This window comes from Doryrhamphus excisus, chromosome 20, assembly GCF_030265055.1.
Source record: "Doryrhamphus excisus isolate RoL2022-K1 chromosome 20, RoL_Dexc_1.0, whole genome shotgun sequence".
Lineage (NCBI taxonomy): Eukaryota > Metazoa > Chordata > Actinopteri > Syngnathiformes > Syngnathidae > Doryrhamphus > Doryrhamphus excisus.
Genome location: NC_080485.1, coordinates 14,829,486 through 14,848,256, shown reverse-complemented (window position 1 = coordinate 14,848,256; position 18,771 = coordinate 14,829,486). Strand labels below are relative to the sequence as shown.

The window sequence follows — 18,771 nt, the reverse complement described above, 5'->3', positions numbered from 1 at the left end:
TAAAACCACATGGGATCTGAATAAACACATGAGCAGCAAAGTAAACATGGTGTATATCAGCGTACTAGTGAACTCCCAATGTACCCCACACACACACATTCCCACAGATACTTTTACACTCGTATCCCGTGGGATTTTAGCAAAAGGGCCGTGGCGTGAGGCGTGTGGAAGCTTTGCTGTGAAACCTTGAACACCCCCTCACCCCCCCTCAGTTCTCACCCTCTGCTCATCTTCCTCTTTGGCTCTAGAACATTCGCCGCGTTTGCCTGAAGCGCGACCGCCGCGGTTGTTAGTGAGAGAAGAGGGAAAATACGGTTCCCCACATTACATTTGAAGACACGCTTGAATACATTTCATCATATGCTGGCTATGTACATCTCATACTGTTTGCCCCCCCCCCTCCACCCCCAACCCCCACCCACAAAAGAACCATCTTTGCAGCTAATTTGAATAATTCTGCTGTAACTATGTGCTCATTTCATCGCATTAGTGGTAATGAGCTTTTTAGCCACCACTCTGATAATACAAAACTTTCGTAAAAATGTCTTCCTATGAGAGTTGGGGGGAGTTTTACACTGTCACGCAAGCGTAAAAGGAAGTGTACTGCTGTGAATAATAACACGTATAAAAAAAAAACCACACAGTCGGATCTTTTAAAGACATATATATGATCAAGGGGTAATGCAAAGTCGTAGCCTCTGTAAAAAATGTAATTAGTCATGCTAATGCTAAGTGTTAGTAACACAAGAAAAAAGCAGATGATGGATGGATGGATGGATGGATGGATGGATTTGTCATTGCACAAAAACACAGCAGTGAAATTACCAACGACAAAAGAAGATAAATAATAATAATAATGTGAAGAATAGATGACATCATATATGAACAACAATGTAAAACAACACAGTAAATTGTACAAATAATTTAAATAATTTTGAATAAATAATAATAATTGACGGCTGCACGGTGGTCGAGTAGTTAGCGCGCAGACCTCACAGCTAGTAAACCCGAGTTCGATCCCACCGTCGGCCGTCTCTGTGTGGAGTTTGCATGTTCTCCCCGTGCATGCGTGGGTTTTCTCTCCCGGTACTCCGGTTTCCTCCCACATTCCAAAAACATGCTAGGTTAATTAGCATGACTCCAAATTGTCCATAGGTATGAATGTGAGTGTGAATGGTTGTTTGTCTATATGTGCCCTGTGATTGGCTGGCCACCAGTCCAGGGTGTACCCCGCCTCTCGCCCAAAGACAGCTGGGATAGGCTCCAGCACCCCCCGTGACCTTCGTGAGGATAAGTGGTAGAAAATGAATGAATGAATAATAAAATTAATAATAAAATTTAAATAATGATAATTGAGGGCTGTACGGCGGTCGAGTGGTTAGCGCGTAGACCTCACAGCTAGTAAACCCGAGTTCGATCCCACCGTCGGCCATCTCTGTGTGAAGTTTGCATGTTCTCCCCGTGCATGCGTGGGTTTTCTCTTTTTTTCTTTTTTTTACCACACGCAGTTGCACAATTAAATTAACCGCCATTAACAGTAACGCCAAAACAAAACAAATGACAGATGCCGAATGGTAACTGCAGATGCGCCTCTGTCATTTTAACATTATTCATTCTCACACAAGTGTCAAAAGAAGGTAACCATCATGGTACTCCTTTGCTACCCCTTTTCTTATGTTGTCACACTCTTATTTTCTTGCTTATTTTTTTCCCAGACCCGTGTGTCCGCTCCCAGTATCATCGCTCATGTCAAGGTCATGTGTTCTCATGCTTCTTTTTGGTTGTTGTTTTTTTTTTTTTTTTTACAGGAAGTGTCACTTCCAAGGTTGAACCACAACACCGTGGGACCACTGTACCGCTGCTGCTGATGGGCCAGCACACTAAACCACTCAGCCAACTGGCCCCCGGGGTAAGTACAATGATAATTATTCCATCACCACAATGAGCAAGAGCTCTAATTTGGATGGGCACCATCAAAGATGGCCGCATCCTACCTATGCCGCATGCTGTCATCACGGGTATTTTTTTAGTCTGTATAATCTGTAATCTGTGTAGGTGCATACTGGATCTAAAGTGGACAAAAGTATTCGGACATACCTTTAAGGGGCGTGGCCTCGGCTTTTGACCTTAGCTTAGCAATAGATATTTTGGAGAATTCTCGCAAGGGACCACCCGTTCTTCCATTTTCCAGTTGATATTTTTTTAAAAAAAGATTAAAGACACACCTTTTTAATCAGGCTTTTAAGTAATATTTTAAAACTTTTCTTACATTTTAATCTTTTTAGTCCTATTTTATGGTCTTAGTCTTCAGCTTTTAACTCCAGTATTTCCTCAGGGGGGGTCGTCCATACTGGGGGCTGTGTCGGGTCTGCTGAGGGGGTGCCATGCTTGGGTCCCTTCGACCCGGCCGGCCGGGGGTTCCTCCCTTTGATGTGGGGGTCCGCCCGTCTGTCGAACTCGGAGGCGGGGGGGGTCCGGGTGCTGGTTCCCCGATGGCACGGCCTGCGGGTCCTCCCAGTTTGGACGGCCCCAAAGGTGGCGTTTCTTTGATCCTTGTTCCCTGTTTGATTCTGTAAAGCACTTTGTGTTGCATGTCTTTGCAGGAAAAGTGCTCTACGTACAAATAAAGTTGATTTGATTTTGATTTGATTTTCCTGCTGGGTTACTGTCCCAACACTTTTGTCCACATGGTGTATTTTATTGGGATGGACACGGAAGCTGTCTTCCTCTCCGTCCAAGATCCATTGTGCCTCTTCACATCCTGCTTTGTGTGAACCAGAGGTGAAGTGTGACACGTACACAAGACAGTATGGATGTCATGAACGCCACCCACCCACACACTCACCCACACACATAATTTTTTTTCTTCTTCCAGGGTTACCCTCCATCACTGCGGCTGCTGGTGCCCGTGGAAGGCGAGCAGCTGGTCCTGCTGCTGGAGAAAAACGAGTGAGTTTGGAAATGCGATTTGTCTTGGTTGTGGTGGTCATCGTGAGCAAAAGGGGGGACAGAGAGGACAGGAAACATTTATTTTTAATCACAAACAGATGAATGTGCACTCCCCCGCTGCCGATGCAAGTATGGACCATGATATAGTATATTCAAGGAAGGGGGTGGGGGGGGATAATATGTCCCCTAGTGGTTTTGCCCTCTTCCAAGTTCACTTTCTCCGAGATGAAAGCTAATAAGAGAGGAAGGCAGAGAAGAACTCGGAGGGCATGCTTGTTCTCTCCTCTGTCTCTCTTCTCATCACCCCCTCCCCATCCTCCAGACGGCCCAGAATAACAGTCAATGGCGAGGGGCGGGGATCAGTTCATAAATATGGCAGTACGTACATAAACACTGTGGGGGGGGGGCGAGGAAATGTTACAGTCTCCATAGTCGTATGATGCCATCGCTGACTCATGCCTCGCCTTCTGCCAGTGGTTCTTATTCCCGGGGAGCGCAGATGTAATATTTTCACTCATTTGACATTTTTGACAACAAAGGTTGCAGAGTAACATAGCATAGCATAGCATAGCACAAAATCACAACCCGATGTTGGTGATGAATTGTCTAACGGAACTTTCATAACAATGAAGCTTGCCAGCTGAGATGTCATATACACAAGCTATACATTTTGGCTAACATGCTAACATGTTTTGGCAGTCAATGACGTATGTGGCGCCGCCGATGCGTTGGATTACACGCCAGCATACAGACCTCATCGTTAAACAAATGGTCAATGACGTCTGGCCAAAGTCCTGCCTGCACCCCCGCCCGCCCGTGTCATATTCTTCAACAAATCTTGCTCAGATTCTACAAACATAAGCGATGTGTTCACTTGCACTCATTTTACCACGTATACATGGACCCAAATATTCCAATTGCATTCGGTTTATTTGCTCAAACGGAAAGAATACGCCTCATTCCGAAAGAAAAGTGCCAATCTAAATGAATATATAATCGGATCCACAGGGGTAGAATATTCCTTTCCCCAATCCGATTGAGGTATCTTGTACCCGCTCAAACGGAAAGTTGTCAGGGTGTGTTTTTCTTCTTCTGTTGTTTATTGGCGGTTGGCAAGCAGCTTTCGTGTGCATTAGCGCCATCTATGGAACAGAATCTAAACACTTCTATACGCCATTCACAAGTCCTGTTAGAATTATATGTGTAAGATACATAATCTGCCCCCCCCCCCCCCCCCCCCGTCAATTTTGTTAAATCAATGCAGCCTGTGAGTCAAAAAGTTTGCCCACCCCGGCTCTAAGATATGGTCTTTGGTCTTTGGTCTATGGTCTTTGGTCTATGGTCTATGGTCTTCGGTCTTTGGTCTTAAGCAGGATACATGAAGTGTAAATATGTGCTATATGTCTTGTATAGCCTTCTCAGTCCTTGGTCTTTGGTCTTTGGTCTTGGTCTTTGGTCTTCGGTCTTTGGTCTTAAGCAGGATACATGGAGTGTGAATATGTGCTATATGTCTTGTATAGCCTCTTTGGTCCTTGGTCTTTGGTCTTTGGTCCTTGGTCCTTGGTCCTTGGTCCTTGGTCTTTGGTCTTTGGTCTTTGGTCTTTGGTCTTCGGTCTTTGGTCTTAAGCAGGATACATGGAGTGTAAATATGTGCTATATGTTGTGTATAGCATCTTTGGTCCTTGGTCTTTGGTCCTTGGTCTTTGGTCCTTGGTCTTTGGTCTTTGGTCTTCGGTCTTTGGTCTTAAGCAGGATACATGGAGTGTAAATATGTGCTATATGTCTTGTATAGCCTCTTTGGTCCTTGGTCTTTAGTCTTTGTTCTTTGGTCTTTGGTCTTAAGCAGTATACATGGAGGGTAAATACGTGTAGCCTCCTTGGTCTTTGGTCTTTGGTCTTTGGTCTTAAGCAGTATACATGGACGGTAAATATGTTGTATGTCTTGTATAGCCTCTTTGGTTTTTGGTCCTTGTTCCTTGGTCTTTGGTCTTCGGTCTTTGGTCTTCGGCAGTATACATGGAGTGTAAATATGTTGTATGTCTTGTATAGCCAAAGCTGACCTACCGTCCATTTTCCTTGTAAGTGTAAGGTGTAATTTTCCCTGAGAGACAAAATGAATGACTTTTCTTTAACACAGTCTTGTTCAGTGGAACCCATTAACAGGTTTTAAAAATAAACTCTCCTCATAGTCTCCCTGCCCACACCTCGCATATCCACTTCCGAGCCTCCTTGCCCTCCGATTCTTCTCTCGACCCGTGAGCTGTGAGTCATCCGTCACCAGCACCGAGGTCCTGGTGTACGCCGCCATTCCCATCCGCTCCACTGGCTGCCAGGCCAGATGTGTCCTCTTGATACGTGCGGCCACATCTGGACACGTGGTCTCTGACCTCGCTCCGTCTCGTCACAAAAGGGATTGGATTTGGGGATTGATCCACCTAAGTCCTAAACGGAACCGATGAGTTGTGTCCCACCAGGGTGTTAGGTGTGTGTTTTCTTGCTGGCTCACGCACGTTGTCAGTATGAATATATCTCATACGCTGCTTATTCCTCTCGGCTTGTATTTATGATGATGTTCACACCGGTCTGTGGTGAATGTTCAACACCATGTGAGTCACACTTGTGACCTCATCCCTGCCCAATGATTGGCTCTAATCCTGACCTTTTGCTCCTATAATAGTTCCGTATGATCTTTTGAGCTGAGCAAGTCGAGCATTGCTTACTGGAAAACCACCCCCCCATGGTACTTTTTTTTTTTTTTTTTTAGACAAGATTAAATTATGATCTGGGAGGTTTAGCAGAACAACATACAAAAAACTGAATCTGTTCCATAATCAACCTGACGCCCTTCTGAATATTTTTAGCTGCACAGATTTTAAGTAGCATTACAACATGCTGTCGTGCAAGTGTGTTGGAACTGTTGTAGATAAGTTATCCAATTTGCTGGTCTAACTGTTTGCCTTTCTAGCTACAAGTTGGTAAGATAGGTATAGCTTTGTTCTCTGTGTATGTATGCATGACTTGCTTTTATTGCAGGATGTGGCATCAGCAGAAGGGGACAGTTGATTGCTCAAGCAGTCAACCACGAGCAGAAGAATGCGTGTATGATAAAGATAGTGGTTTGTTTTTAAATGGTCTCAACTGGATAGTCAGGACACCCTTCCCCCGTAGCAGTTGAGACCTCCTGTGACCTAGGGAATTCCTAAATAAAAGGCAAGAGAGTGAAGGCTGTTTCAGAGTTGATTTGGAGGTTGTTACTGAGCAGACTTCAATCACTCTCCTTGCAAGTAAAACTATCCCAGTCTCTTTGTCCTCTTTGAGCAGGTTGCTTTACAGATGTTTGGTGATTAAACCTGACAAAGTGTAAAAAGAAGTTAGTCAGGCAGTAACATCAATGCATACAACTTTTTGCGCGTTTTGCGCGCAGTGCATACGTTTCTATGCAAAAGTCGCTCCAGAGTCGCAAGGCCAAAAATGTATAATTGGGTAGAAAAAAACATACATCAGTCGCACTGGAGTATAAGTTTAGTTAAGTCATTTTTTGCGGGTAATTTATTTGAACTACTTGACCATAACAGACATTATGTCGTCTTGGAAGGCAAGTTCTAACAATAAAAAAATGTAATTAAAAATAAATAAAATAAAATAATAAATATATATAATATAAAATATATACAATAATAAATAAATAATAAAATAAATTTAAAAATAAACTTTTAAAAAAACTTACATTTGTTCACTTCCTGCTTTCCTAATATAATTTAACAGCTACTGATTGTAAAAGTACCAGATGGAGGGTTAGGATTTAATAAGCTTTGCTTCTTCCTACTCCTTTTGGACATGTGGAACTGGGAACTGATTATGTGATGCATTCAATTGTAATCCGATGCATGTTCAAATGAAATTATACCATTAGTCGCTCCAGAGTATAAGTCGCACGAGGCCAAAAATGCATAATTAGGTAGAAAAAAAACATACATAAGTCGCACTGGAGTATAAGTCTCATTTTTTGCGGGTAATTTATTTGAACTACTTGACCAAAACAGACATTACGTCCTCTTGGAAGGCAAGTTCTAACAATAAAAGAATAGAGAACAGGCTGAATAGGTGTAAGATATGCTAACACAATGCTTATTCAGCTACACAAAAAATAAACATGAACAGAAAAGGTGTCCAGTGTTTATGTAACATAAACACTTTTTTCATTTATAAGTCGCTCTGGAGTATAAGTCGCAGGAACAGCCAACCTATGAAAACAAAGTGTGACTTATAGTCCGGAAAATACGGGAAATTGTGTTCCTGCTTGGAGCATTACGTACATGAGCCACAGAAATGATACGATGTAGATCTGAAACATTATTAGCTCATTACGCTACAACCCAGCCAGCCATTATCCTCCTCTCATCCTTTATTTAAATGCCTTTTCTTAACACAACCCATTTGTTTGCGCTCCGGATCAGCCTTCTGCAGAAAACCTTGTTCGCTTCCCAATGAGAACATTTCCTTTCATTCTTCTGCGGCAGGAAGAGACAAGAGGAAAGAGTCCTTCTGAAACACATGGCAACATTGCAACAACATCATTATGTTTCTGACTGAAATCCCCATAGCAACATCCTCTGTGTGTTTTTTCAACGGGGAAGAAGATGAGCTAGCTGCTGAATTAGACCCAGTTTGAGCTTTTCCTCATCTCCTGCTGTTTCTTCACAGATTTATCCAAGCGCTCTCCACGCAACCTTGGATGTTGGGGACCGTGATGGCTTCCGTTGATGCCAAAACGTGCGTGTTGTAATTTGGTGCCATGTCCCCGCTGACTGTGTCGCGGATGCCAAGGCATTTTGTTCTGCCTGTCACAATTCGTTCGTGCTTAAATACAAAATTATGCGCGGGTTGAGGGGGATGGAAGACATTAAAAATAGTTTTTGTTACGAGCTAAAGCCGAAAAGAAACAAACAAACTACTGATTAGAGAGATACTTTAGCAATGGAATATCTCAATTCAAACATTTGGAAGAACGGAAGAAGCAGATATAGCTTTGTGGGAAGTGACTCTCCACAACTCCCAATGCCTTTAAACATCGCAAATATTTGAGGCTACTGTTGTGGCCCCAACGCAATGCCATGCTGAAACATCACTTCCTGTCAGCTCGCCGTTCAGCTCCCCTTGGGAACACATTTATAGCAACTCAAATAGGCAAAAAGTCTTATTTACGACTTAAATGCCTGATTTGCTTGTATTGTGTCGTCTATTTTGGGTAATACGAGTGTAAAGGTGACTATGGTAATGATTTAGTTTATTTCAAACATTTACAATTATTATACATATTTTAAGGCTGTAAAACACTTCACCACTTTACACTTTATCCCCTTTAAGTGAAATTAAGTGACTCACGTGTCACTTAATGTCAGCTCATTTTATCATCGAGTATGACTCCCAGAAATTTTTGTTGAGTTTTTCCTCTTTTCGAATGACTTTTCCGAAATCAATGGTATTTTTGGAGAGGAATATACCAATTTCTGGTCTACATGCGCCGCTATAATCCAACAGAATAGTCAATGGGGCATGCCCAGTAAAACGTAAACATCAACATCCCATGATACCAACTTCCCCGTTTGTCCAGTCTTGAAATTTAGTTTGGATCAAAAACAAATTTTCCGCAGTATTCCAGTGCCGATTGCTTGCCTCCATACGTCATACCCGGGATAAATTTAAACAGGAAAGGATCAAATTCAATCTTGCTAATATTTTATAATTCAACTTGGGACATGTTTTATATAGATATATTTTTTTTATTAAAATTGTATTTGAATAAAGTATAGAAGGGTTTAGATTCTGTTCCACAGGTGGTGCTAATGCACTAATGCGCTAATGTTTGCCAACCGCCAATTTTTTAGTATAGTCATTTATATAGTCATCATAGTCATATTAACTCTTGTGTGCTTTCTCCAGAACAAAATGCAGTAGTATCGTCTGAAAATAATACTCGCTTTAGGTCTTTTGTTACTTTACTTTGACTGTAGGGATGTTATTTCATTTCTAGAGGGCTCTAATAGTGTTAATAACCGTATTTGCCTATGCTGTAACTGTGAAAACATTCCATATATGAATAAGGAAACCTGATTCATGGAAGTTCACTTATCACGGTTTGGGGTCTGGAATCAATTAACCGTGATAAACGAGGGCTTAATGTATGTCGGAAAGATCAGCCTCTTATGTACATAGAAAAAGACATCTTTTACAACTTTGACTTCAGCTCATAAGCAATGGGAGCAAAAAAAATAATGTGTTGCGTGTATATTTTTGCCGAGTCTTAAGAAAACGTGTTGGAACGTTCAGGATACTTTGCCATTTGTCACCGGCACCATTAAGAGCAATAGAGTAAGCGTGTAAGAACATCTAAATGAGCCTCTCTTGAAACTACTTAGAAAGGCAGCGGCTCACCTGCACGAGTCCGACATCCATCACCTGAAGTGATGTTTTGGGAGGTGGCGGAGTGCGCTCTCCAGATGTTGTTGGTGTATACAATATCATCCTGAGCATCATTTATACGCCATGAGCCACGCACACATCGCGCGAGGAATCATATTGCCATTCTGCAGGAGGATAATAATAATAATAATAATAATAATAAAATGCACATGTGAACAGCGCATTCATATGTTAGTTTGTGACAGGATGCAGCCGTTAGTGTGCTATTTATCCTGGTAGACGGCTGGTTAAAGTAGCTTGCACTTTTACACTACAGCCCCTGCAAACCCTTTTTGCCATAAAATCGTGATTTAAGACTTTTAATATGCACTGGTAAGAAACAGCGAGACTCGCATTTCTTTTTTTTTTTTTTTTTTAATACTATACATAGTTGCACGTGCATCTACTTCAACAGACCTAAAAACACCAAACATCACAAATTGACTTCCTGCTCGATTAGTTGAATCAGTCAACACGACGCTAGCATGCATCTTGGTAGCACATACTAGGAAGCGTGTGTTCAAAATAAACCCGGCTGTTTGAAGCTGTGGAAAACAAAGTGAACAGGAAGTGCTTCACGGCATGGCATCACGGATAGACGGGACATTTTCAATCCAATCCACTTTATTTATAAAGCACATTTTATAAACAAGAGTTTCCAAAGTGCTGCACAGACTAGTAAAATTCATTCATTCATTCATTTTCTACCGCTTTTTCCTCACGAGGGTCGCGGGGGGGTGCTGGAGCCTATCCCAGCTGTCTTCGGGCGTGAGGCGGGGTACACCCTGGACTGGTCGCCAGCCAATCACAGGGTACATATAGACTAGTAAAATAAAAAGTAAAAATAAAATACAATAAATAAAGGTACGGGCGGCACGGTGGTCTAGGGGTTAGCGCGCAGACCTCACAGCTAGGAGACCAGGGTTCAATCCCACCCTCGGGCAGTGGAGTTTGCATGTTCTCCCCGTGCATGCGTGGGTTTTCCTCCCACATTCCAAAAACATGCTAGGTTACTTGGCGACTCCAAATTGTCCATAGGTATGAATGTGAGTGTGAATGGTTGTTTGTCTATATGTGCCCTGTGATTGGCTGGCGACCAGTCTAGGGTGTACCCCGCCTTACGCCCGAAGACAGCTGGGATAGGCTCCAGCACCCCCCGCGACCCTCGTGAGGAAGAAAATGAATGAATGAATGAAATAAAGGTACAAATTGAATTTAATCCAAAACTGCAAGATCAAATAAGAAATAAAATAGTAAAATAGATATTAAAATATTAAAAAACAAGAAGCAAAACAATAAAAGTATATAAAAAAATAAAACTAATTAAAAAGAAAAAGAAAGAACTAAAAGACACAGGACCATACGACTCACTCCGAGTTAAAAAACAGAGAATAAAAGTGTTTTTTAAGACGAGACTTAAAGCTTTCAATGTTGGGGGCCTTTTTTTTTTACTTGGGAGGGGAGAGAGTTCCATAGCTTGGGGCCAACCACAGAAAAGGCTCGGTCTCCCCTGGTCTTAAGTCTCGTCTTGGGCACCACAAGTTTGAGCTGGCCCTCGGACCTCAGTGACTCTTAAAATCAATCCTAAAGCGAACAGGCAACCATGCTACAGAGTTCTGGACTAACTGTAAGCGGGAGAGAGACTGTTCCTCCACTTTGGTAAAATAAAAAATAAAAAAAAACACAGTGCTTGGCGTGGGAGCTGCAAGAAGACTCTGAAGATCCGCCCGCGTGTCTGGAGCTACAGGTTGCTGACCACAGTGACTCAGATTCATCTGTCATGATTATTCATGAGTACATATACATTGTCGGGCTGCACGGCGGATGAGTGGTTACCACGCAGACCTCACAGCTAGGAGACCAGGGTTCAATACCACCCTCGGCCATCTCTGTGTGGAGTTTGCATGTTCTCCAAATTGTCCATAGGTATGAATGTGAGTGTGAATGGTTGTTTGTCTATATGTGCCCTGTGATTGGCTGGCCACCAGTCCAGGGTGTACCCCGCCTCTCGCCCGAAGACAGCTGGGATAGACTCCAGCACCCCCTGTGACCCTCGTGAGGATAAGCGGTAGAAAATGAATAAATGAATGAGTTCTCCTCCTATTTTGTGTGGAAGTGGTAGCTTTTTGGCTTCTTATTTTGTCTTTCCCCACCCTCGGTCATCTCTGTGTGGAGTTTGCATGTTCTCCCCGTGCATGCATGGTTTCCTCCCACATTCCAAAAACATGCTAGGTTAACTGGCGACTCCAAATTGTCTATAGGTATGAATGTGAGTGTGAATGGTTGTTTGTCTATATGTGCCCTGTGATTGGCTGGCCACCAGTCCAGGGTGTACCCCGCCTCTCGCCCAAAGACAGCTGGGATAGGCTCCAGCAACCCTTGTAAGGTACATTTTAGGCTTATTGTGCTTTTTTAAAGTGCTTTTTGGCATGGTGGTGGAACACAACCCCCCCCCTAAATAGCCGGAATCTACTGTAAATCACCTCCGCGTTACTGCTGACGCTACGCCGCATTAGCATCAGTTACGGACGGCTTCCCCCCCGCAACCTTGTGTCCAAATGATACAGCATCAGCTTCCTGTTATCATCGCCGCCATCTTCGGCGAGGTAAATGGGGCGAAGAGCAACAGATTCTATACTGTTATCTTTTGGGATCCTCGGCACAGAGCCGTGAAAGTGTTTAATGGTGATGGGGGGGGGGGGGGGCATAGCCGGGTGGGTGCTCTCTGTCATATCAAAGCATGCAATTTAGCCTACTTCTTTTTTTTTTGGTGCAGAATAACCTAATGAAGTGTCCGGTGAGAGTATCCACACATACGTCTTTTCTACAGTGTTGATTAATGTTCTATGCTTTTATGACTTCACGACATGAGTATTTATGAATATTCTGTGCTCACGCGTTGAAGCAAATCACACCTTCGCAAAGTGTCTGATGTGCAGCCATGAAGCTGTAACGCACGGTGATGTGGAAGGTAACAATGCCAGAGGCTCATTTAGCACCGCATACTGTAGTCCTGACCGAAGGTGATGCACATCCAACTATTCCTTTTAAGGGCGTACAGGGCGCAAGCCAGCTATTCTTTTCCTGAATCGCTTGTATTTTGGGCACAAAGCAGTCTTTATTGCTTGTTTTTGGACGTGGAGTTTTAGTTTACTATTTTTTTTTACTACTACTAACTATGGAATGGATTGAGTAAGGAAATCAAACAATGCACAACGATGAGCCAATTCAAGAAACAATACAAGCAGTTGATGTTTGCTAAATACAAGGATGAAGAGTCTTGAACCAGTCATGATGTGCTATATATATCACTATATTGACACTTACTATGGTACCCATTATGGCATTGGATGCTCATATCACCTCGTACTTCGGTACGTGACAAAAAATACAAAAATTAAATAAAATAATAAATTAAATAATAAAATGAGGAAAAAGCGGTAGAAAATGAATGAATGAAATAAAATAAATAGTAAATAAATAAAATAATAAATAATATACAATAAAAAAATATATATATATAATAATAAATAAATAATACAATAAATAAAAAAATAAATTATTTTTTTGTTTATATTAGGAAAGCAGGAAGTGAACAAATGTAACAGTTATATATATCACTCTATTGACACTTACTAGGGTACCCATTAAGTCATTGTATGGTCATATTACCTTTGTCATATAATGGCAAAAATAAATAAATAAATAAAATAATAAAATAAAATATAATAAATTAAATAATAAATATATAATATAAAATATATATATATATAATAAAATAAATTGGAAAAAAAAACATTTTAAAAAATTTAACTATATTAGGAAAGCAGGAAGTGAACAAATGTAACAGTTACTGATTGTAAAAGTACCAGATGGAGGGGTAGGATTTAATAAGCTTTGCTTCTTCCTACTCCTTTTGGACATGTGGAACTGTGAACTGATTATGTGATGCATTCAATTGTAATCTGATGCATGTTCAAATGAAATTATACCATTACCATTACCCGTGGTGTTCCTTTTGTGGCATCCATTTTCGCTTATTAAGAGCTCGTATATTTGCTTTGGCTTTGTCAATATTTGAATCTGTTTAGCCCATTAGCCAGCCAGCCAGCCAGTCGGTTTGTTTGCACGCTAATATTGGCTAATTTTACTCCACTTTTTCATTGATCTGAGTCCATCGTCTCTCTCTGGATATGTAGAAATTTGAAAATGGCACAACATTCTCTCAATGTACAAAATGAAGAAAGTCTTTTAAAACAAGAACAGAAGACGTGCACTCTACCGTCCATACGATCTTGCTCTTCTGATGCACCCGTGTAAAGCGAGGGGGTGACACCGAGCTGCATGTAAATCAATTTGGAACACGGCCACACGTGGAAATAGAATAGGATTTGTCTTCCGCAGTCGTATTCCGTCTCCTTCCAAAGTGTGGCCTCCAGCGGCTCCACTTGTAGGAAGGCTTTGGGTTCCACTGGGGGAGGGGGAGAGGGGCGAGAAGCGATTAAAACAAAATCACTGAGGTTAGCAGTTAGTCTTCAAAGGAAGCGAGGAGCCACGCTTCTTGTCAGTGCTTTTTTTCCACACTGGAGGGCTTATGCGATGGTGAATTATTACATGTTTTACAATATGGAAATGAGACTGCACTCAACCTCCTTGGATATGGAGGACGCATCTTGTGACAAACATTCATCAAATAATCCTTTCCTTGGCGACTTTTCTTGTGTTTATGATGTCATTTCAGATACGGTGTCCTTTTTATGTGTTTTGGACTGACAAAGGAGTCTGTAATGAGTTTTGGCTGCATCCTTGTCAGTGCCATGCATGTATTGCGGCCGCCGTGTACTGTATATCTCTGCTGGATTGTTCGCAACGCGGTCGTGTTGGCCTGCAAACCAATTATGTCAAGAAATGGGCGAGAGAGCGATATGGTGGATTAGAGGTGGAAAGGTCGGGAAACGAATAACAACAGCACATACACGGCACATTGCAGAATTTGTAATGTTTGGGGTGAGTGGCGCTGATATGATACTGCTGGAGATAAGCTAGCATATACGGCGCATACTAGTACTCAAATACATTGTTTTTTTTTCTATAAGAGTAGTTTTTTTTTCCAGTGAAAGCTCTTGCTAGAGTAGTAATTCACAATACCCGAAGTCAGTGCTTCTCAAATAATCCCTATCCTGAACGTATTTGCTCGTTTTTGCTAGCTAAAAATAAAAGCTAAAACAAACACACAGTCTCAAAAATACAGACAAAAGTAAACGCACCCACACGAAAAAGGACTAACGTGACAACTGACAATTAAGGTGGAAACATCGGGTACGCACATGACAGCTTGCTTTGCAACGAAGGAAAAGCTGAATGTTCCAGACGCTTTGATGCCCATGCTAACAAACAAAAACAGAAACACCATGAAAGAAGCGGTTCAAGCAAGAGCAGTGGCGAAAGCTGATTGGTTCAGGACTCCGGCCTCTTACACCATCTTGAGTGTATAAAAGTCCGTGCAGGGAAAGGAAGTGAGCTTTTTTGCAGCTGCGCTGTAATAAGACCCGCTTACTTGTAGGCATACAGGGACTGCAGATAAGCCCGGACGTCTGTATTAGGTATTGTTGTCAGGAATAAACAATCTGGTTCTCAGTCTATGATTTGATTCCCTTATCCTCTATTCGAAAACCCACTTAGAATACTCAGGGGGAGTACTTCTACAATCCTCGCTAGTGCTGTGTGCCTTTTCCGGAAATGACTCTCTTCAGATTTCTGTCTGGCAAAACCGGCCGTTTAATAGCTTGCAAATGCATTTTCCTGTGGACCGGCCACCATTTTCTATGCACATAAATTAGCTACAACATTGTTTTATGAGGCTTTATGAGCTCATCCTGATCGATTGTTTGTGAGGCCCGGAATAAACAAACGGGATAATTTTGAGGGCCATTTATTTTCCTATCTTCTAGCCATTAAGGAGCAGCTCATTCATCACAATTAACCTGTGCGGCCATTAGCGCATCCTTAATTAGGCACTGTGTGTCTAGAGACTCACAACACTGGCTCCGAATCGATTATCACTGACTCGGACAATTAGAGGAGCTCGACACTGCAAAGACAAAACGGATTTTTCACTTGAAAATGTAACGTCCGTAACCATTTAGGCGCACTGCATTTATTTATGATTGCTGCGATGGAATTGAGTCGACGGATACACGTTAGTCAAACATACGCGGCGTTACCTTGCCAAGTTGTTCACTAGAAGCAGCTTTTAACATGTCACTTTAATACACCATGTATCATCGTGGCCTAAGCTGGCTTTCCCAGTCATGTCGCCTGAATGCAGCACGGGAGCATTTACTGGGAATTACGGCTCACGTGCCACTACTAATCCAATATGGAGTGCAGAAAAACACATCCTCCCGCCATTGCCCTCATGGCTGTCACATATTATATTCAAACAAACTAAATTATAATATATACTCTGTATTAAATTCTGAATACACATACAGTACATATACAGTAGCATTAGCCATGTGAGCTTGCGATTAAATTGCCTTTAAAGTATTTTCTATATTCTTAAAATATTGTCCCAGGCTAATCTGGAAGGACAAAGTCACGTCTACACGGACACACTTTCAGTGGTACGCCGATTTGCGTGCCAGTGAGTAAACTAGTCGTAAACGTGTGAGTGAAGTGTGAGTGAAGTGTGAGTGAAGTGTGAGTGAAGTGTGAGTGAAGTGTGAGTGAAGTGTGAGTGAAGTGTGAGTGAAGTGTGAGTGAAGTGTGTGTGAAGTGTGAGTGAAGTGTGTGTGAAGTGTGTGTGAAGTGTGTGTGAAGTGTGTGTGAAGTGTGTGTGAAGTGTGTGTGAAGTGTGTGTGAAGTGTGAGTGACGTATGTGTAATCTCCGCAAGGCCGCATGCATGCCAGTGCGCAAAGAAAAGTTTGACGACTTAAGTATTTTCTGTAGTGTCTTCGCTCTTCCTTGTGATCTTCCTTTCTCTTAATTAGTAATCAACATGACCAAAGCGATGTCTTCTTGTCAGCAAACCCTCCCACTATTGCGTTTTTAATGTGTGTCAAATATAACAACAATAATAATAATAATATATTTACGCATTTTTTGTCCAATCATATGCACACTTTTACTTAGGACAAAACCTCTTCACCGTTTTTGGTAGCCATTGACTTTATTCCTTATTGAGCTCGCAAGGTCAAAGTAAAAAAAATAATAATATTTTTTTTTAAACTGTGTCAAGTCACATATCAAATTAAAGGCCTCGATGAGTGCTTTCCGTATATGTAGTTATTTTACCAATATTGACTAATGTGATGAAGTAAAGGCCAAAAGACTACCGTGTAGTCATTTTGTCAATGTCACATATGACAGCACATTTGGCACATCAAGTGACATCCTATAACTAATCACGTCTACGGGTGACATCACTAGTTCTATTATATTATGTCGTCTTGGGACATCATAAATATGAAAAGCTCATATTTTTGTCATGTGCACATGTGAGATCATCCCGGCTGACATCCACGTGATGAAGCTGCAAAAGTTCCTGCAGCTCCTTTGCCAGTGCTCAGGGCGGGGCTCCTTATGTCCATGTGCTAGTGGCTGGAGGAGTTAAAACTCACACACATACACACCCAATAATTACCTCGGCGGAGATTTGCGCTTATATTCTCGATAGAACACGTTCTAATCATGAAGATGCAAAATGTTATCCCTTAAATCCTTACAAGCAACCTACTTGGAAACATCTAAGAATGTTTCTTTTTCCCACATTTGTTAAAAAATTTTCTTTTTTGTGTGTGTTCATTTTCAGAGGTCTCTTTGCCAGCCATTACACGGAGACGCACTACCAAGACGACGGACATGTTGTCACTGGCGCTCAGAACGTGACGGTATGACCAAAAAAAAAAAAAAAACACACAAGTTCAAATCAGGCTTTAATGTGCTACTGGATTGTTTTTACCGCAAACTACAACGTGTGACCTCGTGTGTGAGTGTGTGTCAGAGCCTCTGGCACAACATTTTATCCAGTGGCCTACTTGTTGATAAGCTGAGTGTTTTTTTTTTTTCCATTCGGAATGATTTTCAGCCAATGTTTCCGTCAGGGTTTTATTATGGAATCCCCTTTTAACAGATGACCCATTGCTCGCTGCTGCAGGTTATATTTTCATCCTTGGCGGTTAGTTAGAATGTGGAATTGAATGCCGCACACATTGAATGTGCGTGTTCCTCAAATATCAAGTGATATTACCATTATTCTTAACATTTAGCCATCTATACAGGTTCATCAATCGATGATAGATTTATATAAGATGATGAGAGCCCTTGAGGCACAAAGTAACACCCCAACAGTCACCCTTACACTCCTCTCACCAGAGTTGAGGATGATATTATTGTGCCTGTTTTGACAATTTTGAGAATTCTGAAATAACAAAAGCCTGTTGTTGGCGATCAAGTCCGGTTCTTGTTACCAGTGACACCTAGTGGCAAGTGTAGACTACATTTCATCTTGTATATATGTATACATCTTCATATATCACTATATTGACAGTTACTATGGTACCCATTATATCATTGTATGGTCATATCACCTCGTACTTTGGTACGTGACAAAAAATAAAAATAAATAAAATAATAAAATAAAATAATAATTAAATAAATAAAATAATAAATATATATAATATAAAATAATATATATATTATAAATAAATAATAAAATAAATTAAAAAATACATTTTAAAAAATCTTACATTTGTTCACTTCCTGCTTTCCTAATATAATTTAACAGTTACTGATTGTAAAAGTACCAAATAATAATAAGTGACAAAAAAAATAATAAAAAATAAATAAATAAATAAATAAAACACTTAAATGATATTAGGAAAGCAGGAAGTGAACAAATGTAACAGTTACTGATTGTAAAAGTACCAGATGGAGGGGTAGGATTTAATAAGCTTTGCTTCTTCCTACTCCTTTTGGACATGTGTGACAAATGTGAACTGATTATGGGATGCATTCAATCGTAATGCATGTTCAAATAAAATAAAACCATCACAATCACTAAACCGCAATCGAACAAGGGTATAGAAAATGTATTTCCATATTTATATTTTATCCATTTTTTTTTTACTACTTGGAATCTTTTTTTGTGGAATACTTCACCCAAACTGTGTCTCCTGTGGCTCCCAGGTCAGCTACATGCTAATTATATTACACATACATTACAACATGACTTTGTGTACAGTGTGAGATCCATATTTTATTCTTTGTACTACTCTGTACACCATTTTCAATGTCAGACCGAGTTACATTTCTTGCTCTATGGTTATCATCACACTTTTGTACTTTGACACTCTTTG

General features: G+C 41.1%; 1 protein-coding gene across 7 annotated transcripts in view; it reads left to right on the top strand.

Annotated features, from left to right (window-relative positions):
• Window positions 1–18,771, top strand: part of adam12b (ADAM metallopeptidase domain 12b) — a 78,960-nt gene that overhangs the window by 26,771 nt on the left and 33,418 nt on the right. For all 7 annotated transcript variants that reach the window (XM_058058221.1, XM_058058218.1, XM_058058217.1 and 4 more), the window contains 3 exons: window positions 1,809–1,909; window positions 2,876–2,949; window positions 17,226–17,304. In XM_058058221.1, coding sequence (XP_057914204.1) covers window positions 1,809–1,909; window positions 2,876–2,949; window positions 17,226–17,304 — 254 coding nt within the window. The remainder of the gene's footprint in view (window positions 1–1,808; window positions 1,910–2,875; window positions 2,950–17,225; window positions 17,305–18,771) is intronic.